The 19,812-nt window shown below is 38.2% G+C and overlaps 1 protein-coding gene and 9 non-coding genes across 10 annotated transcripts in view; all 10 read right to left on the bottom strand.

Annotated features, from left to right (window-relative positions):
• The window catches only part of LOC145771563 (uncharacterized), a 106,806-nt gene that overhangs the window by 69,122 nt on the left and 17,872 nt on the right, over positions 1-19,812 (bottom strand). The window contains exons 5-18 of the mRNA XM_082583267.1: positions 18,941-19,080; positions 18,262-18,413; positions 17,611-17,807; positions 16,759-16,890; positions 15,938-16,421; positions 15,294-15,378; positions 14,216-14,643; positions 12,958-13,086; positions 12,502-12,564; positions 12,056-12,181; positions 11,524-11,737; positions 11,176-11,257; positions 10,984-11,088; positions 9,427-9,620 (exon numbers count right to left, since the gene is read on the bottom strand). Coding sequence (XP_082439393.1) covers positions 9,427-9,620; positions 10,984-11,088; positions 11,176-11,257; positions 11,524-11,737; positions 12,056-12,181; positions 12,502-12,564; positions 12,958-13,086; positions 14,216-14,643; positions 15,294-15,378; positions 15,938-16,421; positions 16,759-16,890; positions 17,611-17,807; positions 18,262-18,413; positions 18,941-19,080 — 2,531 coding nt within the window. The remainder of the gene's footprint in view (positions 1-9,426; positions 9,621-10,983; positions 11,089-11,175; positions 11,258-11,523; positions 11,738-12,055; positions 12,182-12,501; positions 12,565-12,957; positions 13,087-14,215; positions 14,644-15,293; positions 15,379-15,937; positions 16,422-16,758; positions 16,891-17,610; positions 17,808-18,261; positions 18,414-18,940; positions 19,081-19,812) is intronic.
• Trnai-gau (transfer RNA isoleucine (anticodon GAU)) lies at positions 124-197 on the bottom strand. The gene has a single exon. It is a non-coding gene; the product is annotated as a tRNA-Ile (tRNA).
• On the bottom strand, positions 568-641 carry Trnan-guu (transfer RNA asparagine (anticodon GUU)). The gene has a single exon. It is a non-coding gene; the product is annotated as a tRNA-Asn (tRNA).
• Positions 717-790, bottom strand: Trnas-gcu (transfer RNA serine (anticodon GCU)). Its single transcript has one exon. It is a non-coding gene; the product is annotated as a tRNA-Ser (tRNA).
• Positions 1,010-1,083, bottom strand: Trnan-guu (transfer RNA asparagine (anticodon GUU)). Its single transcript has one exon. It is a non-coding gene; the product is annotated as a tRNA-Asn (tRNA).
• On the bottom strand, positions 3,249-3,322 carry Trnad-guc (transfer RNA aspartic acid (anticodon GUC)). Its single transcript has one exon. It is a non-coding gene; the product is annotated as a tRNA-Asp (tRNA).
• On the bottom strand, positions 3,981-4,054 carry Trnai-gau (transfer RNA isoleucine (anticodon GAU)). The gene has a single exon. It is a non-coding gene; the product is annotated as a tRNA-Ile (tRNA).
• Positions 4,425-4,498, bottom strand: Trnan-guu (transfer RNA asparagine (anticodon GUU)). The gene has a single exon. It is a non-coding gene; the product is annotated as a tRNA-Asn (tRNA).
• Trnas-gcu (transfer RNA serine (anticodon GCU)) lies at positions 4,574-4,647 on the bottom strand. The gene has a single exon. It is a non-coding gene; the product is annotated as a tRNA-Ser (tRNA).
• On the bottom strand, positions 4,867-4,940 carry Trnan-guu (transfer RNA asparagine (anticodon GUU)). Its single transcript has one exon. It is a non-coding gene; the product is annotated as a tRNA-Asn (tRNA).

The following is a 19,812-nucleotide window of genomic DNA, read 5'->3' as shown; positions in this document are numbered from 1 at the left end:
ACCTTTCGGTTAACAGCCGAACGCGCTAACTGATTGCGCCACAGAGACGGTTAATTGAAGAAATATTCAATAAACATATTGATTGTTTTGAGATAAAGTCGAGAATAAAATAGATCTCTATTTCGTCCCTGGGTGGGCTTGAACCACCAACCTTTCGGTTATCAGCCGAACGCGCTAATCGATTGCGCCACCGGGACGGTTAATTGAACAAATATTCAACATAAATTTTACTTCTTTTGAGATAAAGTCGAGAATAAAATAGATCTCTATTTCGTCCCTGCTGGGTGGGCTTGAACCACCAACCTTTGGTTAACAGCCGAACGCGCTAACCGATTGCGCCACAGAGACAGTTAATTGAACATACGATCAACAAAAATTTTAACTGTTTTGAGATAAAGTCGAGAATAAAATTGATCTCCATTTCGTCCATGGGTGGGCTTGAACCACCAACCATTCGGTTAACAGCCGAACGCGCTAACCGATTGCGCCACAGAGACTGTTAAGTGAACAAATATTCAACAAAAACTTTAATTCTTTTGATATAAAGACGAAAGAAGATTTACATGTCGTCTCTGGGTGGGCTTGAACCACCAACCTTTCGGTTAACAGCCGAACGCGCTAACCGATTGCGCCACAGAGACAGTTAAGTGAACAAATATTCAACAAAAATTTTAATTGTTTTGAGATAAAGTCGAGAATAAAATAGATCTTTATTTCGTCCCTGGGTGGGCTTGACCCACCAACCTTTAGGTTAGCAGCCGAACGCGCTAACCGATTGCGCCACAGAGACAGTTAATTGAACATACATTCAACAAAAATTTTAATTGTTTTGAGATAAAGTCGAGAATAAAATTGATCTCCATTTCGTCCATGGGTGGGCTTGAACCACCAACCTTTCGGTTAACAGCCGAACGCGCTAACCGATTGCGCCACAGAGACTGTTAACTGAACAATTATTCAACAAAAATTTTAATTCTTTTGATATAAAGACGAAAGAAGATTTACAATTCGTCTCTGGGTGGGCTTGAACCACCAACCTTTCGGTTAACAGCCGAACGCGCTAACCGATTGCGCCACAGAGACTGTTAACTGAACAATTATTCAACAAAAATTTTAATTCTTTTGATATAAAGACGAAAAGAAAGAAAGTTTCCAATTCGTCCCTGAGTGGGCTTGAACCACCAACCTTTCGGTTAACAGCCGAACGCGCTAACCGATTGGGCTACAGAAACAGTTATTAGAACAAATATTCAACAAAAATTTTAATTGCTTTGAGATAAAGTCGAGAATAAAACCAATCTTTATTTCGTCCCTGGGTGGGCTTGAACCACCAACCTTTCGGTTAACAGCCGAACGCGCTAACCGATTGCGCCACAGAGACGGTTAATTGAACAAATATTCAATAAACATTTTAATTGTTTTGAGAAAAAGTCGAGAATAAAATAGATTTCTATTTCGTCCCTGGGTGGGCTTGAACCACCAACCTTTCGGTTAACAGCCGAACGCGCTAACCGATTGCGCCACAGAGACGGTTAATTGAACAAATATTCAATAAACATTTTAATTGTTTTGAGAAAAAGTCGAGAATAAAATAGATCTCTATTTCGTCCCTGAGTGGGCTTGAACCACCAACCTTTCGGTTAACAGCCGAACGCGCTAACCGATTGCGCCAACAGAGACTGTTAATTGAACAAATATTCAACAAAAATTTTAATTGTTTTGATATAAAGTCGAGAATAAAATAGATCTCTATTTCGTCCCTGCTGGGTGGGCTTGACCCACCAACCTTTCGGTTAACAGCCGAACGCGCTAACCGATTGCGCCACATAGACGGTTAATTGAACTAATATTCAACAAAAATTTTAATCGCTTTGAGATAAAGTCGAGAATAAAACAAATCTTTATTTCGTCCCTGGGTGGGCTTGAACCACCAACCTTTTGATTAACAGCCGAACGCGCTAACCGATTGCGCCACAGAGACGGTTAATTGAACTAATATTCAACAAAAATTTTAATCGCTTTGAGATAAAGTCGAGAATAAAACAAATCTTTATTTCGTCCCTGAGTGGGCTTGAACCACCAACCTTTCGGTTAACAGCCGAACGCGCTAACCGATTGCGCCACAAAAACAGTTATTTGAACAAATATTCAACAAAAATTTTAATCGCTTTGAGATAAAGTCGAGAATAAAACAAATCTTTATGTCGTCCCTGGGTGGGCTTGAACCACCAACCTTTCGGTTAACAGCCGAACGCGCTAACCGATTGCGCCACAGAAACAGTTATTTGAACAAATATTCAACAAAAATTTTAATTGTTTTGAGATAAAGTCGAGATTAAAACAGTTCTCTATTTCGTCCCTGGGTGGGCTTGAACCACCAACCTTTCGGTTAACAGCCGAACGCGCTAACCGATTGCGCCACAGAGACAGTTAATTGAACAAATATTCAACAAAAATTGTAATTGTTTTGAGATAAAGTCGAGAATAAAATAGATCTCTATTTCGTCCCTGGGTGGGCTTGAACCACCAACCTTTCGGTTAACAGCCGAACGCGCTAACCTATTGCGCCAACAGAGACTGTTAATTGAACAAATATTCAACAAAAATTGTAATTGTTTTGAGATAAAGTCGAGAATAAAATAGATCTCTATTTCGTTCCTGGGTGGGCTTGAACCACCAACCTTTCGGTTAACAGCCGAACGCGCTAACCGATTGCGCCACAGAGACTGTTCTTTGAACAAATATTCAACAAAAATTTTAATTGCTTTGAGATAAAGTCGAGGTTAAAACAGTCGTCTATTTCGTCCCTGGGTGGGCTTGAATCACCAACCTTTCGGTTAACAGCCGAACGCGCTAACCGATTGCGCCACAGAGACGGTTATCTGAACAATTATTCAACAAAAATTTTAATTCTTTTGATATAAAGACGAAAAGAAAGAAAGTTTCCAATTCGTCCCTGAGTGGGCTTGAACCACCAACCTTTCGGTTAACAGCCGAACGCGCTAACCGATTGCGCCACAGAAATTGGTAACTGAACAATTATTCAACAAAAAATTTAATTCTTTTGATATAAAGACGAAAAGAAAGAAGTTTCCTATTCGTCCCTGAGTGGGCTTGAACCACCAACCTTTCGGTTAACAGCCGAACGCGCTAACCGATTGCGCCACAGAAACAGTAATTTGAACAAATATTCAACAAAAATTTTAATCGCTTTGAGATAAAGTCGAGAATAAAACAAATCTTCATTTCGTTCCTGGGTGGGCTTGAACCACCAACCTTTCGGTTGACAGCCGAACGCGCTAACCGATTGCGCCACAGAGACAGTTAATTGAACAAATATTCAACAAAAATTGTAATTGTTTTGAGATAAAGTCGAGAATAAAATAGATCTCTATTTCGTTCCTGGGTGGGCTTGAACCACCAACCTTTCGGTTAACAGCCGAACGCGCCACAGAGACTGTTAATTGAACAAATATTCAATAAACATTTTGATTGTTTTGAGATAAAGTCAAGAATAAAATAGATCTCTATTTCGTCCCTGGGTGGGCTTGAACCACCAACCTTTCGGTTAACAGCCGAACGCGCTAACCGATTGCGCCACAGAGACAGTTAATTGAACAAATATTCAACAAAAATTTTAATTGTTTTGAGATAAAGTCGAGAATAAAACAAATCTTTATTTCGTCCCTGGGTGGGCTTGAACCACCAACCTTTCGATTAACAGCCGAACGCGCTAACCGATCGCGCCACAGAGACGGTTAATTAAACTAATATTCAACAAAAATTTTAATCGCTTTGAGATAAAGTCGAGAATAAAACAAATCTTTATTTCGTCCCTGGGTGGGCTTGAACCACCAACCTTTCGGTTAACAGCCGAACGCGCTAACTGATTGCGCCACAGAGACGGTTAATTGAAGAAATATTCAATAAACATATTGATTGTTTTGAGATAAAGTCGAGAATAAAATAGATCTCTATTTCGTCCCTGGGTGGGCTTGAACCACCAACCTTTCGGTTATCAGCCGAACGCGCTAATCGATTGCGCCACCGGGACGGTTAATTGAACAAATATTCAACATAAATTTTACTTCTTTTGAGATAAAGTCGAGAATAAGATAGATCTCTATTTCGTCCCTGCTGGGTGGGCTTGAACCACCAACCTTTGGTTAACAGCCGAACGCGCTAACCGATTGCGCCACAGAGACAGTTAAATGAACATACGATCAACAAAAATTTTAACTGTTTTGAGATAAAGTCGAGAATAAAATTGATCTCCATTTCGTCCATGGGTGGGCTTGAACCACCAACCATTCGGTTAACAGCCGAACGCGCTAACCGATTGCGCCACAGAGACTGTTAAGTGAACAAATATTCAACAAAAACTTTAATTCTTTTGATATAAAGACGAAAGAAGATTTACAATTCGTCTCTGGGTGGGCTTGAACCACCAACCTTTCGGTTAACAGCCGAACGCGCTAACCGATTGCGCCACAGAGACAGTTAAGTGAACAAATATTCAACAAAAATTTTAATTGTTTTGAGATAAAGTCGAGAATAAAATAGATCTTTATTTCGTCCCTGGGTGGGCTTGACCCACCAACCTTTAGGTTAGCAGCCGAACGCGCTAACCGATTGCGCCACAGAGACAGTTAATTGAACATACATTCAACAAAAATTTTAATTGTTTTGAGATAAAGTCGAGAATAAAATTGATCTCCATTTCGTCCATGGGTGGGCTTGAACCACCAACCTTTCGGTTAACAGCCGAACGCGCTAACCGATTGCGCCACAGAGACTGTTAACTGAACAATTATTCAACAAAAATTTTAATTCTTTTGATATAAAGACGAAAGAAGATTTACAATTCGTCTCTGGGTGGGCTTGAACCACCAACCTTTCGGTTAACAGCCGAACGCGCTAACCGATTGCGCCACAGAGACAGTTAAGTGAACAAATATTCAACAAAAATTTTAATTGTTTTGAGATAAAGTCGAGATTAAAACAGATCTCTATTTCGTCCCTGGGTGGGCTTGAATCACCAACCTTTCGTTTAACTGCCGAACGCGCTAACCGATTGCGCCACAGAGACTGTTAATTGAACAAATATTCAACAAACATTTTAATTGTTTTGAGATAAAGTCGAGATTAAAACAGATCTCTATTTCGTCCCTGGGTGGGCTTGAACCACCAACCTTTCGGTTAACAGCCGAACGCGCTAACCGATTGCGCCACAGAGACTGTTAACTGAACAATTATTCAACAAAAATTTTAATTCTTTTGATATAAAGACGAAAAGAAAGAAAGTTTCCAATTCGTCCCTGAGTGGGCTTGAACCACCAACCTTTCGGTTAACAGCCGAACGCGCTAACCGATTGCGCCACAGAGACGGTTAATTGAACAAATATTCAATAAACATTTTAACTGTTTTGAGAAAAAGTCGAGAATAAAATAGATTTCTATTTCGTCCCTGCTGGGTGGGCTTGAACCACCAACCTTTCGGTTAACAGCCGAACGCGCTAACCGATTGCGCCACAGAGACGGTTAATTGAACAAATATTCAATAAACATTTTAATTGTTTTGAGAAAAAGTCGAGAATAAAATAGATCTCTATTTCGTCCCTGAGTGGGCTTGAACCACCAACCTTTCGGTTAACAGCCGAACGCGCTAACCGATTGCGCCACAGAGACTGTTAATTGAACAAATATTCAACAAAAATTTTAATTGTTTTGATATAAAGTCGAGAATAAAATAGATCTCTATTTCGTCCCTGCTGGGTGGGCTTGACCCACCAACCTTTCGGTTAACAGCCGAACGCGCTAACCGATTGCGCCACATAGACGGTTAATTGAACTAATATTCAACAAAAATTTTAATCGCTTTGAGATAAAGTCGAGAATAAAACAAATCTTTATTTCGTCCCCGGGTGGGCTTGAACCACCAACCTTTTGATTAACAGCCGAACGCGCTAACCGATTGCGCCACAGAGACGGTTAATTGAACAAATATTCAATAAACATTTTAATTGTTTTGAGATAAAGTCGAGAATAAAATAGATCTCTATTTCGTCCCTGGGTGGGCTTGAACCACCAACCTTTCGGTTAACAGCCGAACGCGCTAACCGATTGCGCTACAGAGACGGTTAATTGAACTAACACTCAACAAAAATTTTAATTGTTTTGAGATAAAGTCGAGAATAAAATAGATCTCTATTTCGTCCCTGGGTGGGCTTGACCCACCAACCTTTAGGTTAACAGCCGAACGCGCTAACCGATCGCGCCACAGAGACTGTTAATTGAACATATATTCAACAAAAATTTTAATTGCTTTGAGATAAAGTCGAGAATAAAACAGATCTCTATTTCGTCCCTGGGTGGGCTTGAACCACCTACCTTTCGGTTAACAGCCAAACGCGCTAACCGATTGCGCAACAGAGACAGGCAAAACGAAATTGGCGTGTTGCGATTTTTACATTGTTTCGCTAAAATATAGCAAAAGAAAAAATCGGTTGTTATTTGCTTGGTCCATTGAACGGACCTCTGGCTCAACAAGCTGCCAGTCCAAAGGTCTGATTTTAGCAAATTCACGCTCGTATTATTTGTAGTGTGTTATCTTGCAAACGTTCAGTTCAGCAGGCCATAGCCCTCAACATTTCTCCTAGATCAGTGTATTGTAGGCTACTGTTCATAAGCATGAGAGAAATCAAGGACTACAGTCGAAGAAGTTCCACTCAGCAATCGACGGCATGCCTTCGTTCCTAGCCAAAGTACGACCACATGCTCTTGAGCGGTCTCAAACTATCGCCCTATCGAACGTCGAACCACATAGCTCCCCAAAAAGCAAAATCTGTCATTTTTACATTGATTTAACGTCTGTAGATTTTGAATCAATGCAAAAATTACTGATTTTGCTGTCTGGGTTTCACCATGGCTATACTGTATAGTAGGGTGCGGTGAAAAATTAAAATTTTAGAATTTCAACAAAAAGTATGTCTTAAATGGTGGCCCAACACCTAAAAACATGTCTGATGGTGTTTTGGAGTTGTTGCTCCCCTAACTGTCCGTGCAACTTTGTAAAGTTGTATGCAGGGGGGCCAAAATCATAAAAAATAGCATAACTCATGATCCATGTGTCGTAGAAAGTTAATTTTTGGCTCTATGGAATCAGAAACACCATGTTTTTATTTGTTCCAAGAGAAATTTCAACTCTAAGAGCAATAGAATCTAAGTTATGCTGAAATATCTAAATTTGAGACATATTGTGGGCAAAACTGTCACAAAATTGACAACAAGTTTAGACAAACCAATGACAAAATTTAAACAAGAAAAATTTTCATTTCTGTCATTTGTCAGTGCTTGACTGTTGAGCTTACACTTCAAATTTCGATAATGGAGCACTGGCTTATAGTATACTGGTACTGTAGCCTACAAAACAATGATGCAAAATTGTGTATGATGCGCTCAAATAACTTTGGGACAAGAAACTCTGTAGTTTGGGCTAATTACCGGTACTTAAGCTAAGCTCTTTAAATGTTGTCACTTGACTAATCAACGTGTGGGACATTAATCATAAGCAATACATTACACAATCATAAGCAGTGCATCAGTCAACACAATACGATGTGTTGTCAGATTTATTTTCTAAGAGAGTTTGTCGACAGTAAATTGATGCTTAGTATGAAACTTTTTCATAAGTTTTCTTGATTTGATTCGCTGGCGTATCATGCCATCTCGTTTTTCAAAACCAGCTACTGCTCCAGCAGCTTCAGTAACAAGCTTGACATGTCTCTCTACTCTTTGATTGTGACAGGGATGTTTTAAACTCAACGGTTTGTCATACAGCACGTTTAAATCAGCATCATTTAAGTCCTTGACAGCAGGTGGCTCTGTGATGCGTTCGAGTGCCAAATCAGTAAGTTCATGATATGACTTTGCCTTGACATTAAGTTTTGGTAAAACAAATTTTCGAATTGCTTGGTTGGAATTACTAACATCTTCAACAATTACATCTTTTTCTTCTCGATGCCATCCAGAAGTAGAGCCATCTCGTAATGCTCTTATTTTATTTACACCCAATCTTCGAATATCATCATCCTCTTCACACAACATTGCAAGCAAGGTGTTTTCGTGGTGGCCAAAATAAGCATTTCTTTGAAGAGTTTTCAAGGCCTCATCTTTTACTTGCTGATTTTAAAATTTGATAACACGCTCGTCGTCGTCAACATTCTGAAGAAATTCTTGCTGTCATCAGAAATCTTGTTATTCAGTTTGATGTCAAACCAAGAAGAAAAATATACTTTCAAACAAAATTCAGCCAAAACTTTAAGGTTCTTGGATCTTCTACATCCAAGAGTTAACCACCGAGAGTGCACGATAGGTTCTACTTCCATAAATCTCAAATCCTCATCCACTTCTCCTAAAATGATGCACCAACAAATTCTATAAGCGTAGAATTGGTCTGAACTTAGATCATCAGTAATGTCATTTGGTAAAGTCGGGAAAGTGGAATATGGAAGTGGCTGAAACTCTGCAATAAGCCATTCGGAAACTGAACCGCCAATTTCTTTTCCAATTGCACCTGAAAAGCTGTCAGGACTTTTTGTGCAACCATCTAGTAAGGAAAAAATTGTAATGGCAGTTCATTGCAATGAAGTAAACAAATTACCCATTGCAATGGGCGTTGAAGGTGTCTCTCCAGGTTTACAATACAACCATTGATATTGCCAGTGTTCACAGCAGTTCCATCAGAACCAATAATTTTCAGTTTATGCTCCAGATCAGTTCCTGACAAGACATTATACAAATTTTTCAGCAAGTGTTTCTCCTTTACTATTGCTTGTTGTAAAGTGTGTCAAATAAACTAAGTCCTCTGGCTCACCCACAACAACAATGTAGTGTTCTTCCAATTGTGTAGACATTGAAGTTTTTCCTGTTTGTTCTTTTACCAAGGTTAGAGTTAAATCCTTTCTGCCATCAAAATAAATCGCATCAACCAGCTGAAAAAAGTTCTCTTCGTTTACTCTGACTTCTGTTCTGAACTTTTCTCGTTCTCTTGGGCCTAAAATTCGATTTTTACACGTAACTTAAATTCTATTGCTCTTAGAGTTAAAAGTTCTCTTAAAACAAATAAAAACATGGTGTTTCTGATTCCATAGAGCCAAAAATTAATTTTCTACGACGCATGGATCATGAGTTATGCTATTTTTTATGATTTTGGCCCCCACGCATACAACTTTCCAAAGTTGCACGGACAGTTAGGGGTGCAACAACTCCAAAACACCATCAGACATGTTTTTAGGTGTAGGGCCACCATTTAAGACATACTTTTTGTTGAAATTCTAAAATTTTAATTTTTCACCGCACCCTACTGTATAGCTGACAAGCCAGCTATGCATCTTACAAGTGTAGGTTATTAGAACCACAACTTACCTCCTCCAGCTACTCGGCTGAAGAACTTTTTCAAGATCTGTTGAGCTTTTTTTTGTCTGGCCATCGGATTGTCTGTTCTCTTGAGAAGTTCAACGCTCTTCCAAAATAGCAAAGGAGCTTCGGAGTTGTGCATCTTCATGTAGCGCTTAAAGAACTCGTAGTGAAGAGGATCACGCAAAACATCATCCAAACATCTTTGTAACCAAATAAACGATTATTTTAAATTGGTGAAACCTCTTACAAAGGATTGAGACAACTTAATTTTTTACTTTGATGTCCTGGCATGAGATAGCAGTTCAGAAACCATCAAGTAAACCCATTCCAATTATAATGTAGATATTAACGACCTGTTTTATCTGATGCTGCGAGTTCACTGTGGTACTAATAGCAAATTGCGCAATGCACATGCTTTCGGAACACTGTTCCCTGGTCATGTGCTATGACGAATTCGCTAATATTACCACAGCAAACTCGCAGCATTAGGCTAAAACAGGTCGTCAATATTTACAATGTTATGAAGTAAGCAACGATCATGCTGTTAAAAGTGAAGCTCAATCTATTGAATAATAATCATGTTTTGCGTCATCATACAGTAGCCTACACTGCGGTGGTAGATGCAACACAACAAACAATATGAAGCAGCGAAGGGCAACAATAATCTACGAATCCGTTGCAACCATAATTTTGGCATGTTATTAAAGTGAAAGTGACATATTCTATTTTAAACTTTAACAATTGAGAGTTGCGATTTGCAATGTTTGTTTGAATCACCATCTATTGTTCGACAAGTATTTGTCTTGTAGCGTGGCCGAGTGGTGAGGACGTCTGTGCGACTTTCTAAGGGACATGAGTTCGACGCGGCACCACACCATGTCTCGGCAAAGATCATGCCTCTGTCCGCCTCTAACTCAGTTGGTTAGTGCGTGACTTCATGAATTAAGAAACTTCAAGGTCAAGCGGCGCTGGCTCGACTCTCGGGGTGTGCGCTTGAGCAACGTATTCTAAGGACTGCTCTCTATTCAGCGGCACCTAATGGATGGAATAATTACCCGGCAACACCATTTCAACAATAGGAAAACTTCACTCTGTCAATCTCGGTAACCGTCCCTGCGTCAAAAGGTTCTACAAGTATGCGAAACTACCAGGAATAACCCATCAAGGCTTCGTCAGTCCGAGGATAAAGATTCAAAACTAAACGAAAATACACTTAAATCCTCTTCTTCCCTTCCTTTTACTATCAATTCTATCATATCTAAATGATGATAGCGTACGGTGGGAGGTTCTTCCTAGCTGAGAACACAACCTCATGAGAAAGCATTGCGGGTTGTTATCTACAACAATGATCCCAGAACCTAGACGCTTACCATGAAGATTGCAGGCTTGCAATGTCTAGGCCGCATAATAGATTTCACATAGTTTCACGGAGGATTAAGAAAAAGCAAAAATATACCGTAGCAATTCATGATACTTTTAAGTTAAAACTCCTCTACGAACCAAGGTTAATGTTGTAGCTTTAAAAAAAACACAAGCCTTTTTTCTGTTTTTACTGGTGATTACTTTGGTTTCTGCTCCGGTCTCACAAGAACGACTCCATGCTTCTTTACAGGACGCATGTACAACGGCTGCCCTTCAAGTCTCTGTTGTGTTCGCATTCGCAAAACCCTAAAATTGGACAGAAAATAATATATAAATAACTGTTCAAAAAATTGAAATAAACAAAGTGGTGGAACATTTAGAAGAATGACTTACACACACTGCTTGTAGTCTATTCCACGACGAGGATATTCAACGGCGCTGCGTTTGGCAACTTCTTTGGGGTCCAGAACTGGAACTAGACAGAAGAAACCTTGTTTGTGCTTTATCAAAACTTTTGGAAACATGAGTTGTTTAGTCGCATTTGCGTTTCGTAAAACAGTGCACATAAGTCATTGAATTGTGTTGCGTATGGTGGACGGTGGTACTTCTCCTTGCAGTTTTTCGACAAAATCTAATGCAGAATCTTATCCAAAATCTTACGTAGCCTACAACTTATACACAATGTAACTTTTACGTAGACGTCCCTGCGCTTACGCATGACGTCAACGCTTGTGGACTTACGTCTGACGTAAACCTTTGGCTTGACTGGAGGAATTCCGCCCTCTTCATCGCTGCTTTCATCTCCAACAAACTCTTCAAACCTGTCATCTTTGCTAAGGTCTAATCCCATGGAATTCATGAAGAGCCTGTGGGATCTGGACACCCTGTACCTCATGTGACCGATCCCTTCCGATCCCAAGGAGCCAAGGTTGCCAGATTTCACCAAAGCTTCAAACTGCAACATAAGTTTGATCTTTTGTTTAGTTTTGTTGTTTATTTTCCTTTTTTGCTATATGACGTTAGTGTGTTTTAAAGAAGTATTTTTTTGATCTCAAATGAATAAAAAAGCGCATGGTTTTCATTCAGCAGTGTTTGAGCGATAAAACCTATCTTGCTCACATCAACCTGGACATCTATTTGTCAAACAAATTTTTTTAAAGATTTTTGCATCTCAGCAAAAAAGTAAGCTAAGCTTGCATTAAACGAATAAAAAAGCGCAAAAACTAAATCAAATAGTTATTGATCAAAACAAAACAATTTTAGTAACTTATACCTCATCGTAGACGTATTGAGGGGGGTGAGTCAATAGAGGCTTTTGTAAAACTGGATTCGCTCGAATTTCGGTAAGGGAGTTTGGGAAAGAGTATCTTGGTTTGAACGTGGCTTTATCTGTTGTTACCTGAAAAGCTCAAACGGTTTCATTTTTCGAACTGCGCGTTGCATAAACTTTTCCCTTGAGTTATATTTCACAGAAAAAGTTGATAGTGAGACCAAAATGCAGAAAGTAAACTCAATGATGAGAAAATTTTCCACAATAAAACTCAACTTTAAACTTTAACGCTAAAACTGAATGAGTTTTTTTTAATTAGACTAATTATTTTCCATAAAAAAGTTTTCCATTCTAAACCTAAATAGCTTGTAAATAATATCACGACAGTTGATAAGCTATAATGCTACAACTATTTTCAGTGAAGATGTTATTCAAAAACAAAATCTTACCACAGTGTAACGAAATGTGGTCTGTTCATCAATTGCAAACTTTGTCCATTGCGCTTCTAACAACTGAAACAAATCATAACTTTGAAGCAACGGTCGTTGAAGGCCTCGAAATCAAGTAGATCCCGCTAACCGGTAGAAAGAAAGGCTGAAGTGATGCAATCAATGCACTGGTTGGTACGCGAATCATTTATTTACAAATTTATTATTTCTGACGTTATACAACGTACATCTAACGTACTTCCAAACATACCACTGGGTTTTTTAAACATGTATTCAAAGCGTAGCCTACTGTACTTAGTGGTTGATAACTTAAAGTGACTGGATCGGCAATTGGGTATGCAAGGAAGTCTTCGTGTCTACCTTAAGCATATTATGACGCTCTCACCATTAGATCATAAAGTTAACAATCGTGTGTAGATTGATTTCAACGAAGATTGCAGGTTAGGCCTATCTTACTTCTTCCAGTTTGCTTTGCAGCATATTCAACTGATTTGGAAACGGCTGGTCATTAATTATCTTCACTTTGCAAGCCTTGTAGAAAGGCGAAGTCTTTTGTGATGCAAATGTATCCAAAAATGCACTGTACTGTGAACACAAAATTTGTATTTTAACAGTTTCCTTATTTGTGTCTTGTAGGCTACGTGTCTTCCGTGGTGTTTGTGATTTCAGTAAAATAAACAAATTCAATACTCTGTCGTTGAAAAGCTATTTTATGTATTTGCAGAAGCACGGGATGCAAAAACCTTCGGTTGTGAAAGGAGTAGCCTACGTTCCGAAGTACTGCCATATAACCTTAAACGACAGTGTTTTCATATGCTTTTTACGATTTGAGAACAATGCTACGATTGTACATTGCATTTCAACAGTGCTATCGAATGGGCCTACCAGATTTTTTAAACTGAGCTCAAAAGTAGGTAGCCTAATTAATCATTTTTGCTGGTTTAAACTTCCAAAACTTGTGTAAAATCTGCATAAAATTCAAGCCAAAGCGATTTTTCATGAACTCTTCGGAAGCAATGATGCTTGCAAATTTAGACTATTCAAAACACGTACAATCTGAAAAGTATTTTCAAACTGCTTAAAGTTAAGAAAGTTTTTCGACACCCTAAATTCACATCCAAGATAAGTATGTGAAGTGCGTGGCGCAATCCTTGAACTCTAATTTCTTGTGTTGTAAGTTGTTCAAGCTTGGTAGCACAAATTATATCAAACACCATTGCACAGTTAACGTCATGCCATATCAAGGCTTATGTCTAGTTGATGAACAATTATAATTATCAAGGCGCTATGAATTAATTAGGGGAATTTTTTTAAATTTTGGGATAATCTAACCGGCAAGCCGTAGTTCAGTTTTAAATCAGCCTACGTAGCTAAAAATAGCATCTGATCCAACGTCACCCCTGGGATGATGTCTACATATTGCTGATCAACAAGGTCCAAGCATCTCCGTGGGGTGCTTTTGAAAATTGAGAAATTTTGAAAAAAAAACATTTGAACTTCAACGGACCAAAAACTTCATATTTAAAGAACATCTGGCAACACATTGGCGTCTCATTTGCTTTTAGAAGTCACTGCATCACCCATTGTTTTGATGTTAAGCAAATTGTTACAACTTTTGTGGACGTATGCCAAATGCAAATGGCAAAATAATTTCGTTTTTCAAGTAGACTGAAATCACTTTAATCAATTAACAAACAATCATATGATCATTTACCTTTTCACGAAGTTCGTGAGAATGCATGGAAAAGTATGTCGTTCGAAATGTTTCTATTTCCCGCCAAATATCATAAACTGTAGTGAGTTGAACTTTTGAATGACCTTTGTGATTCCTTCCGGGTTTCCCATGAGCCTCAATGCTCACTAGTTCACTGTTTTTGGTTAGAAAATCCCTAAACGGATATCCGGCTATTTTGTCTGAGGCGAGAATGTCTCTCAACTTCATGTCTGGTTCAACTGATCTCAAGTATTCTTCCCGGACATCTCGTCGCTCGAACTTATCTTTCCACGTGCTCGCAGTTTCTGTGGTTAGGTTTGAAATAAGAGAAGTTGACTGTGAGCTATCCGAGGTCTGAAGAAGGGTGCGCTCCGTGTAAAAACTTTCCCAGCTTCCAGTGGACTCTTCTTCAGTGCTGCTACTGCATTCTACAAAACAAAAACATAGTGAAATAAGGAAATTAACTTTTTCATGCTATTCAAACAAAAAAATCAGTTCTTTTAATATATAACAAGTGATTTTGTCATGATCAGCTAGCCATCTTTTTCAATTCGCAATCATACTTTGATAACACAAGTGCTCGTGAGGTAGCTTGCCAACCTGTTACTTGTGATCCTATAATTATTATTCTTTCCTGAAGGAACGTTTCACCTTTCACAAGAAGATGCACAATAGCCTACAAATAACTTTTGGTGTGTATCATTTGCTTGTGAATGAAGCATAATGATATATTTCGATTCCAACACAAGAGCATCATGCGCAAACAAACCTAAGAAGAAGGCCATCAGTCGTCGTCGTCTTGTGAGCCTTTGGGGCCGAGGGTCTATCCTTTTACCACCCCAGATTCACGATGTGGCCATCGTGGCCGGCTACGATGAGGCCATCAGTGAAAAGGGAAGAATGGATTGGAAAATTGGACTGTTTTATTTTAGTTTTTCGGCTATCACATAGCCCACTTTCGGCAGTTATATTATCCCGACCAACAATATTAGATAAAACTTTCCTGACCAATCTTGTGGATACGTGACAGGAAATGTAAAATAAGGTTACTTCATACAAATAATGAAGGCCACACTACCTGAGCTGGAATCGTCGGATGTTGAAGTGTGAGCTTCCGGTTGTAAACCTTTCTTAGACTGTATTTTGGTGTCAAGCAAGGACAGCTGTAAGAAAATTGTTTGAATCCAATGTTATATCATATGAATTTGCACAAGAATGAAAAATGCGAAGCTAGTTACAGTATAATGCAACATAGTCTTTTGTCAGGCAAGTGATTCGTCAAAGAATGGGTGTATGAAATAAATGCAGAAAAAAAACTATGACAAATTATTCCAACTTTATAGAGAAGAAATGTTGCAGAAAAGTTTGTGAAACAACAAATATAGGTTTAATACTCTACAGTCTACAGTATTATTAATTGCACAGAGTAAGCTTCACAATATTTTTACAGGTACCGTAAGTATAACAAATCAGAAGCTAAATTACATTTCCAACAGACATTATACGTCCTACACCTACAATACTGGTTTATTCTATTGGCTTTTATCAAATTTTTTCAATGAACGATCTGGAATGCTTTATATCTTATTGCATCCTGCAAAATGCGTTATTTTGGTCTTCCAAAATTGAATGAAGCTGTTAAAGTTGAATAAATCCAATTCTGCTGGAGCAGTTTATAGAATAGTAAATTCTAAATAGTCGTTTCTGTAGTGAGTTAATTACCTTTCGTTTTTCCTTGTTTTTCGGTGTATCCATAATAGCGGAGCAAGATTTTTTTGCTATTTGCCTTTTCATTGCTACATGAGAAGTATCACTTTTGCTCTTCCGAGGAGCAGTCGGATCAAATGGTTGATCTTGCCTGATAGGAGGAAGTTTTTCTTTGCTATGAGATGTTACGTTTTTCATCGATCTAGCTGCTGCAGTTTTCTCCACTACGTTAATTTCTTCCAAAATAAGGTTTTCGTGCTCTTGAATCTGAGTGCTCTTACTTTCACGAATCTGACTTAAAGCTTTCTTACAGCGATTCTTCTTTTTCTTGGAAGGCGGCATTTTGTTTCGACCGGCTTTAGAAGACGCAATTGACTGAGAAGTAGCAGAATCATTCTTTTTGACAACAATAGTCTTGCCAGGAAAGAGCACATATTCATCTTCATTTCCTTTATGATGTTTTTTTTTCTTAGTTCTTCCTTTTTTGCTCTTCTTTTCTCTAATTTAAACAAAAAAAAACTGACTAAATGAACTATACTCAGCTGTTTATATACCGTAAACTACAGGAAGTCTCTCATCAAAAAAAAATGTTTCTATTGTTTTTACAATTCATAAATCGCAATGTCTTTAAACACAGATGCAATATTATAGACCAAGTTGATAATTTTCTTAGTGAATTCTTATTTCGCGTGCTCTTCCTGCATCTAATGGTGATCCATTCTTATCCACGTATGTTTGTGAATTAGTGTGGATTAATGTTGTATCTCTAAATTTACATGGTAGCCTACTCATTGTACATGTACAACATTGTAAAACCAATTGTTTAATAAATTTACTTTTCCATTAGATGATCACTTCCAAAAATATGATCGTGTATAAATGCAACATCTTCGGATCCCAAAAGATCTGCTCCAGCTACCTCATCAACCTTTTTCTTTGCTCCTGTTGCTTCGTCATCCCAGATCTCCCTGCATCGCTTCATATGTTTAACCAGTCGCATGGACAAGGGGTCCAGAAAGAACTTTTGGAGCCGGACCAGGGATGATATAAGGGCCCGGGGCCCGGGAACTTAAACCACCTCGTATTCGTTAGATATAGTACGTTTTTTCTTTAAATTGTCTAAATTTATGGCCGTAGGATCTCATTGCTACCGGTCTCAAACTGTCTTTTCAACGGCCTTATGTTTACCACGTAACACAACATATCATACTGACAAGACATAAAGTACCGGAATATCAATGAGAAAATCTAAGATCTACAGTAGCCTAAACTTTGTTGCTCACATCAAAATTAGCATACTCACCGTCACCGATGAAAATACGTAGATTTTGAATTGTTGGTTTGAGGTTCAAAAGCTACACACAGCTTGTATATGGAATATGTTTCTTTGGATTAACAAAATATTAAAGTACCAGATTAAAAATAAAGCTTCGTGATAAGGGAAAATGTCTCGAGTTTAGCCTGAAATTGCTTTTTTAGCCTGATTAAGTCAAATTAAAAAGAAAATTCAGCAGCTGGGTTGCATTATGCAAAACAAACCTGTGATATTATTTGCCCTCTCCTAAGCGCATACGAGAAAAATCACTATGACTGTTATCTTGACCCGTAGACTGGCGAGGAACAACAAGGGTTCAATAGACAAGTACAAAAATCATCACAAACCAAATTTCATCACAAAGATTTCTTACTCTTTTTGTTCTTCCGTTACAAGAATATTCTCTTCGTCGTCATCCGCAACCACGACGAATTCCTTATTGTTTAGAGCTTTCTTTGCCGCCATTTTAATGCTGGCCTCAGGATCACGGATTTTTCGAACATACGGACACTTATCAAACGCACTCTGCATCATATCTTCTTCAAGATCCATAGAAATCAATATTTCCATCTGACAACGTAGTTCAAAGGAAATGTCTTGATTACTTAACGTTGTTCTAATCACAACAAAACCAAAAAAGAAGACTAAGTTTGGAGGATTTCTTTTGTGTTTTGTTTCGGCTTCTTGGTGGCTTGACCAGATTATTGCAATTCAAGCTAATCACTTTACAATGTAGATGTTAACGACCTGCTTTAGCCTGATGCATCGAGTTCGCTGTGGTAATACTGAACTCGTTGCTTGTTGATTAGCTCTTGTGACGTCAGCCGAAATTCAATTTAAAACTACACGGCATCAGGGATTGCTTACATTCATAGCACTGAAGATGAAGACAGTATAGTTTTCGAAACGTTTGCTGAACATAAGTTTAGTATCTACATTTTGGGCTCTTTATTTTTTGCTACACAGTTTATCTTCCAAGTAGGGACTAAATTAGAAAAGTAGTAGTAGAACATCTTTGACTTACTTTTCGCAGGAATGTCTTTTCGTCTCTGCTAACATTCCGGCGAGAAACCAAATACCTGGGAAGCCAGTAGTTGTGCAGTCGCAAGAGAATCACTCCTTGAAGCCTTATGATGCGATGAAGATCAAAGGCGTGTTGCTCAAAATTGTTTCTTTCTGAAATAAAACTGGTGGTATCTGGTTGAGTTTTAAACATTGATGATTTTTAAGTTATCAAAATGGAAATTTAAATCGTCAAATCCAGGTTGAGGCGAATCTGTAGATTACGTCGACCATAGGTTAAGAAACCAATCTTTTTGTCCATCTTCAAGCATTCATTTATCTTCAAGCAATCATTTATCTTCAAGCAATCATTTATCTTCAAGCATTCAAATATCGTGCAAGAACAAATCCCATGCTATCTATAGACAAAAGTTGATGCCTTGCCTCGTGTCGTGGAAGTGTTCTCAACATTCTTCGCTGCTTTTAAAACTACGAGTTGTTAGATTGCTAAACTGCTCATCAAGCGATTTATGATTAAATTGTGAAAATAATTATCTTACATAACGAAAGTTTTATTAAAGCTTAATTTAGCTGTTTCATGAGCCTGTAAAACGAGGGTTAAACCTTCATCACATCACACGAATTTTCTTGATAAAAAAACAAGTTTTTGTAGTTGTACAGCACTATATACTGTATGTTACCTGGGTAAACCTTGGCCAAGATATAGTAAGGAAGACAGTAACTGCTTTTGTTCATGAAGTATTTCGCCTGTAGCTTCCTTAACTTTCCAGCTCTTTTACTTGTTTCGCAGTTACATAAACGATCAGTTTCCATCCAAAAACTGAAAAACAAGAAATTTATTTTTTATCAATTTATAGTTTGTTTCCAACGGTGAAGACAAGAACCAGCAACAATTCTTAAAAGGAACTGAAAAACAGTTTTTGTGATAAATGTCTTCTACTTTTCTCTGATTTCTTTAGTTTCATTTAGGTTTCATTTAAGAAGAGGGTGGCAAGCCGGACCAGTTTTAATTAGTTGAAACGTTGACCAATATTGTCAGTGGTTATATTTTTATAAATAACATTCAAAAGTTTGCTTTTTGTCGCTTCTACTTTTTTCTTGACCTCACCTATGTTTGGCATGCATTGTTTTTGCATTGATAATAAAAATAAATAAGAAATTGAACCAAACTGAAGGATGAATTTGAATATACTCTTTGATCTTGAACGTTGAAAGCATACGAAAACAACTTATTCGGGACCTTACATCGCGGACCACAAGTTGAGTTCGACTGCTGGAGTCATAAAAGATGATAAGATCAAAATTGAATACATTTCAGGATCTCTTGAAGCAGCAGGTAGGCTACTGCATCAGAGTATTATGGACAGTGGATGCCTACAATAATTCTGGTTGTGTTTTGACAAAGGAAGAGAACTACCTAATCATAAAAACATACAATTTAGAAGTATGTGGATGCAGTCGACGTGGAAAGCTCGAAAAGTAGATGGCAACACTGTGTTGATAACAATAAGGCGATTGTTGGCATCAGCAACAAATTAGCTCAGAACCTAGA

This window comes from Aplidium turbinatum, chromosome 6 (assembly GCF_918807975.1).
Source record: "Aplidium turbinatum chromosome 6, kaAplTurb1.1, whole genome shotgun sequence".
Taxonomy (NCBI): Eukaryota; Metazoa; Chordata; class Ascidiacea; order Aplousobranchia; family Polyclinidae; genus Aplidium; species Aplidium turbinatum.
This window is presented reverse-complemented; position numbering and strand designations above follow the sequence as displayed.